This window comes from Poecilia latipinna, unplaced genomic scaffold (genome assembly GCF_001443285.1).
Source record: "Poecilia latipinna isolate Pla-1442-1.1 unplaced genomic scaffold, P_latipinna-1.0 Scaffold2460, whole genome shotgun sequence".
In the NCBI taxonomy this organism is placed as follows: domain Eukaryota; kingdom Metazoa; phylum Chordata; class Actinopteri; order Cyprinodontiformes; family Poeciliidae; genus Poecilia; species Poecilia latipinna.
This window is the reverse complement of record NW_015115076.1, coordinates 70606-77518: the sequence shown is the minus strand read 5'-3', so window position 1 is coordinate 77518 and position 6913 is coordinate 70606. Positions and strand designations below refer to the sequence as shown.

At 40.4% G+C, this 6913-nt stretch overlaps 1 protein-coding gene across 2 annotated transcripts in view; it reads left to right on the top strand.

Annotated features, from left to right (window-relative positions):
- Window positions 1–3463: 3463 nt before the first annotated feature.
- rorc (RAR-related orphan receptor C) overlaps window positions 3464–6913 on the top strand; it is a 29421-nt gene continuing 25971 nt past the window's right edge. The window contains exons 1-2 of one of the 2 annotated variants that reach the window (XM_015019633.1): window positions 3464–3742; window positions 3849–3950. In XM_015019633.1, coding sequence (XP_014875119.1) covers window positions 3706–3742; window positions 3849–3950 — 139 coding nt within the window. In that variant the 5' untranslated portion in view covers window positions 3464–3705. Of the gene's footprint in view, window positions 3743–3843; window positions 3951–6913 lie in introns of both variants that reach the window. The other variant, XM_015019634.1, reaches the window with a different exon arrangement.

Here is a 6913-nt window from a genome sequence, read left to right as displayed (position 1 = left end):
GGTAGAAAGACCTTTTTTTTTTTTTTTTTTTTTTGTGATTCTGCTCAAGTATTTATCACAAAGAACTCTAAACCGCATTATTTAAAAGAGCACTGGTACTGCCAGTAACAGAAATAAAGGAGAAAAAACCCGGTGTTTAGGATGAAAGAGTAACACTTTTGAATTTGGTCGCCTTTCTAATGAGAAAGTGTGAGTTTCATGCTTCTTGTATTACACCTCTTACACATTTTTTGAGCTTTGATTGTCAGGTGTGGGTTGTTAGCTGTTGCTCCGCCATGTGGTGTCTGTGGTTGGTTTAGAATGTGAAATGTAGCTTTTTTTCACCAGCAGAATATCGTAACTTAGTCATGAAGACACGAGGCCTTCACAAACAAGTTCATCACGTCGGCCAATGCCGCTCACGCTGCCACTTTGAGCGTGTGTCTGCATATAGAAATGACTGTGGCGTGTTGCAGCGAGCCGTAAAAAGTAACGGCTTCCACATCACACAGAGGCTGCTCTGGCATCCACTGCAGACCACGAAGTTAGAAAAACTGATGAAATGCAGCAGCTTTCTTTTCTCTAATGCGATGGGATTTTGAAAGGGGGCATGTAATGGCAAAACATGTTTAATATCTGTTTGTTGTTAACAAGAAATGGAAGAAAAAAAATGTCTCTATCATCAGCATTATGGGGCTGATGAACGACTTCTAAAAACACAATTGCTTTATTAAAGAGAAATTTTATTACCAGGATCTACAAGACGTGTCTTTGTGAGTTTTCTTTTTCTCATCTGACACAGATTTTATTTAACCAACTGGTCATATTAAATATTTTTTCTCCTCTAAATGGTTTTTCTGATGCAACACAAGTTCAGTCAGATTCACATGCAGTCATTATGTCTATAAATATCAGATTAATTTGGTGCTTTTATCAATGAGTTTCACTGGTGTTCTTTCCGTCTGAGGACAAACAACTAGCATGATGCTACACCCAGCTTCAGAATCAAACATTCAAGCTCAAATGCATGTTGATGAAGCCGCATATTTATACATTCTGCATAGAATGCCGCATAAACCGGACAAAATTTCTCCTGTTTTAATTCTGTTACAGTTGCCAAGATTATTTCTACAAGCCAGATCGATAGCAGAACAGTTTGTTACTACATTCACGAGACTGCTGTAAAATTGTAAGCTTCTGATTCACTGGCGTTAAATAGAGGCCCACGTCAAACACAGTGCTACCTTATGTGAAGTATAAAAACCGTAAGAAACCAGCCAGGATGTCTGGAACAGAACTGTGGATCTTTACCACTTTAGCTGGCTTAAACAAAGCTTTTGTGTACTGTCCACAAAAGTTATGGTTCTTTCCAGAAACTCAACATTAGTCTAAGTCCAAAACAAGACACATATCCAGCCAGAACCTGGGTGTATGCACATATCTGAGCCAAAATGTATGAGTGACTTGACTTGATGGGTGATTTTTATTTATTTGGCATGTAATAATGACCACCTACTAATAGAACCACTAAACCTTTAAGAGCTCCTCTACGCTGATGTTAGATTTTGCGTTAGCAAATAATGGTCATAACCGTAGCAGCCTCTACACTCTATTTAACGTCAGTTCTTCCACACGTTGGTCTCCTGTGTGGTTTCTGTGTATGCATGCTCATCGCAGCACAGGCCTGGCGAGTCTTCTGAGGGCCCCTCACATCTCTAACCTCGCTGAAGAAGCATGCGTACGAATGGAAATGCTACCTAGTTTTTAAAAGTCTTTCTGTTGCATGAAAGTGCAGGACAAATAAACACAAGCTTCTCTTTTTTCCCCCTCTCTCTCCAGTCTCATGTGGTCAAGTTGGGTTTAAAGGAAGCGGGTGAGGGGCGGCTGTTTTCCACTTTCAGTTAAACCACCTGCAGCTTGCTCTGTCCACTGCAGCGCTTCGGGCCCATCAGTCTTTTAATGTGGGGGAGCGCATTTCACAATCCCTCGGCATTGGCTGCATTTGCTCCAATCAAGCTGGCTTTCAGCAGGGCCATTACTGATCTGAAGACAAGATGCAAGCTTTGTTTTACCGGGTGCTGTTGATAAAAGGTAGTAGATATTTGGAAATTATACGGTGTCATTAATAAGTTTTCTAAGAAAAAAAAAAAAAAAACAGACAGGAAATGGCGATGCTGAAACCTTCATAAGATTCTAGTAGTTTGCTTTCATTCATTTAGTGTAATAATTTAAAGTGAAATGCTCCAAGCACCATCCAGCACAAATTGAAGACAATGTCAAAAGTGCAAGAAATATTGTTGAACATTTTTGGGTGAAAGACTGATGACCCAAGTTAAATCAAGCAAACTCCTTAATATTAAACACTACATGAGTATTAATCTTAAATTTTACTTGAACAATTTTACTTAATAGAATTAAAATTTATTTAAATCTGTTTTTTAACCTACGGTGTAAGCGGCAAAGAGAAATCATGCTTTTTGGTGTTGTATTTTGAGAAACAGATTCTTTTTCTCTGAGCTACACAACTGAAAACCTAAAACCAACAGAGACTATTAGATGGATGGATGAAAAATATCTTTATATTTAACTTTATACCATTATCACTGACCACACTTTGCATAAAAATATAACCAAAAAACATTTATCTAAATAGATGCATTTTTTATATTCTCATTTGTCTTTTTTCCTGTGATCCAGATATATTTTTAAAAAATTCATTTTCATGGTTTTGTAGACTTTGCTAGACTTATTGTCGTTCTCCTCTTTTTTGCCTGTTAATTTTGGCATCACTGTGGCTAAGAGACGTAATTCTTATTTTTGCGGCACTGAGCTAAAATGAACTGAAACTTTAATTGAGACTTTCAACCCAACAGATTGTCCTGTAGGAGACAGAAGCATCCATGTTTCACTGCCTCTCTGTTCGCTGTAAAGCACCGGGTTTTGCCTCCTTGAGTAAAAGTTGCAATAACGCACAGTCAACACGCTCGGATATTCAGAACCAGCTCAAGCTGGAGCTGCTCTCGGCATTAGTCTGGACCCTGCGTTAGCACTGCGTCTTACAGAAACATTTGATCGTGTAAACCGAGAACACATATTGATTATTCATCGTTTTCTTTGTCTTTCTGCTGTTGTAAAAAAAAAAAAAAAAAAAAAAAGGGGGGATTAAATGCCGCCGAAAAAGGGAATCCCCGCAGAGGGATGCACGCCAGTTGGTCCCTGCAAAAAAAAAAAAAAAAAAAAAAGCCATAAGAAAAGTGTGGCTTTATCCAAGCATGTTCCCTGTCCGCACATAACATGAAATCAACAGGAATGCCACGTCTCCGCGTTTTATTTTGTCAATTGGACTTTGTGGCAGCAACATGGGATTATATTTCACAGCCGAGCACTTCAAAGCAAACCCGATCCGCTGGCGTTACGTAACAGCCGGTGACATAACTCTCTCCAGCCCGGCCTGGGGGGGCCGGGGCGGGCTGGGGGGGGGGGGGGGGGGGGGGGGTGAGAAGCCACGGCCCGGCCTGGTCCAGCTGCACTCTCCGCACTGCCGCTGCTGCTGCCACGGGGGTGAGAGCAATTATTTCACAACAGCCACACGCAGGAGAAGAAAGAGGAGGAGAAGGAGGAGGAGGAGGCGCGCTGCTAAGAAAAACGAGAGTGGAAGAAGAATGATGGTTGAGTTTTTGGACCCGTGAGGCCAGAAAGAGGAGAGATGGCAGTGCACGTTTTTAAATGCCTGCGCCGGCCCGGGCGCTAGAGCAGCCAACAGGTAGCATGTCTTCTCTCATCTTCATTTTCAGCTCCACCAGAGGAAAGTAAGTGGAGTTCAAGAGAGGCTCGCTGACTTCTGGTTTGCTTGTGGCCGTGTGGGTGAGAGGTGAGTGAAAGAGTGTGTAGGCCCGTCCAGCGCTGTGACAGGAGCGGCATGGAATATGAGGAGTCAGACTTTCTACCTGCAGACACCCCCAGGAAAAAAGGTAAGCCGGATCTTATGCAGCACCCAGGGCCGACCCGAGGCACACGCAAACATGGGGCCCCCTGTTGGCCCCAAGAGAAAGTTTAATTAGCATCTGCACAAATTAACAGTAAATTATTATATTATCATAATACTAATTTATTTCATAATTTCATTCAAACAGCAAAATGTATGTTATTATACAGTCACTACAGTGAGCTCTTTATTTCGAGTTTATTTTTGTTCAAAAATTCTAAATTCATTTGCTCAAGAAAATATATACTACTAATGAAAAGTGTTTTCAGAAATTGATATATCCAGACCAACACAATCACAGCTGCTAACCTGAAAGTCATCCAGCAGACAGACACTGACAGACAAGGGTCCAAGCATGCTAACCAAAAGTTGAGTGGAAGGACGAGGTGGGATAGTTAAGTTCAGGTGCGTCTGTTAAGCCCTTCCTGAGACAACACCAGGAAATGGGTCCAAGGAGGAAAAAGACTGGACTATTGCTCTGTGGTCTAAAAAGCCTCTGCTCAAATAAAAGTAAATTTTCTATAAATGCAAATAAAGATTTTCAAGTCTAGAGGAAGAGAAGAGAGGGAATAAATCCAATTTCCTTGGGTTCAGTGTGAATTTTTAATTCACATCCACTATTTGAACATTTCATGTTTCTTTTTGGCAACAAAAACTATTTTATTGCCAGTTTAATAAACTTCTCTGAATTGAAATAACATTGTTGCTACAGAGAGCGCATTGTTTCCACAGCAGACGTTTTCTTACATGAAAGAAAGATTTTTGTAGCTGTTGTTGCAACCAATTCATAAATAAATGAATCCTTACATTCCTCACATTACACGCAGTTTGCTTCATCAAATAAATCCACGATTGTATTTCTCAACATGCCATACTACCGTATATGTCCTCTTCTACACACTCTTTATCTCACCTTTCGGCCACTCCCATCTCTCACTATTCTTTACCCCAGTAACCCTCTTTATCCCATTGACTGGGCAGCAGCAAGGTGCTCTGAGTGGATAAGAATGACACTAAGACAGCGTAATCCACTGGGATTAACCTTTATTTTTGCTTCTTCTTGTAGCCAATGCCTTTCTATTCTGAGCAGTCACTTGCTATAATCAAACCATTAGCTACCATGGCAAGATAAGACCGACTGCTTGTCCTTCTGCTGCAAAAACCCACTGCTCATCGTTCGCACAATGCAGGGGGGGCGTTTCTTAAGGACTTTATAGGAATAATAATGCATGAGTGCAAAGTGCACAATTCAGAAGAAGACACTTTCCATCTGTACTTGATGGAGAAATTGCTTCAGGAACATGCTGCTTTATCAGAACATGTAGGATGACGGCACTTCAGTGAAGCTGCAGTAAAGTCTGACTTCAGCATTTGACTTATAGTCTTACAGTCAAATCTCAAAACATTAAATACACTGTAATTAATTAATCATAATTAATTAATGAGGCTAATTAATTAATTAAGTGAGTAATTAAGGCATACACAGTGATGTTTTTTAGACGATATGGATCTTAACTCTGTTGTTTCCAGACACATTTTTTTCATTCATGGATTAATGGAAGCTTTTTGTCCTTTCAATTTATTCAATAAAATACTAGCGCACACACACACACACACACACACACACACACACACACACACACACACACACACACACACACACACACACACACACTATAATGGCAAATCCAGATATTAACCCTACATGCTTACTTTTGGACTACCGGAGGGAGCACACATGCACACGATCCCGGTCAGAGTTTGAGGGAAAATCGTTTTTTGTTGATCGCTAACAACAGCCCCACCGTGGCAACTTGTACGGAAAGCCCACTTGTGACAAATTCTGCTGACTCAACTCGATTTAGAAAGGATTACGCTTGAGTATGGAAGGCTTCATAACTGGCATTCATGCCAGAGCAGAACATAAACAACGGAGGCAGAGGAAACGTTTGTTGACCCGTTGGATGGAATTGCTTTAAAGTCGAAATCTAAGGAAGAATACTAATAAAGAAATGATCTGAATTAAATGTTATAAATAAACAGATTGAGGCAGAACGAGGCTGAGCGGTAAGAGCTCTGGGAGGTGAATGAGAACAACGGACCCCGGGTCCACCTCCACTAACAGGCTAAACCTTTGCCAAAAGGCAGCTTAGAGGTTATTTGAACAGCAGAAGATTTATTTATTTACTTATTTACTTTTTTTGTATAATGAGGCCAAAATAAATGGTCTTAGCTCCAGTCCTCAAGTCGGCTTGGCTAACAGCGTCTCTTTTGTGAAACAGTGATTGCGGCATCATGCTGTGGGAATATTTTTCTGTGGCAGAAACTGAGTATTACTGGCCTGAGATGACAGCAGTGAAATATATTGAGATTCTTCAAGAAAACCTCCTGCATGACACCCTGGATCTCAGATTAGCAGCAATTCATCTACAACACGGGTGTCAAACTCAAGGCCCTGGGGCCAAATCTGGCCCGCCACGTCTTTTTATCTGGCCCTCTAGACTCGAAATTACATCAATAAGTCCTTCCAGTTTTTCACAAAACTGCAAAATTCTAACAAAATCTACAAACCTTCATATTTTCTTCCTGATTTTTCTGCAAATTTTCTCAAAATTGGTCACAAACATTGGGTTTGAGTGACTGCTGTCTCAGCCTTACTTGATTTTATAGTCCGTAATTGATACAATGAGTAATAAAAAGGCGCATTTAACATCATACATTAGCGCAAATATCGGAAAAATCCCTAACAAGCATTTCTAAATCTACAATTTTGATCGCAAAAAACCCCTAAAACAATCACAAAATCCTGGAGTAACAGCTATTTATTGATATTTTAACAGTTTAATTGGTTTTCTCAATATATTCTGGCACAACCAGACCTTTATGAACATTCAGATTTTTGATATGGCCCGAAAAGAAAATGGGTTTGACCCTGAGATGTTCTACGAT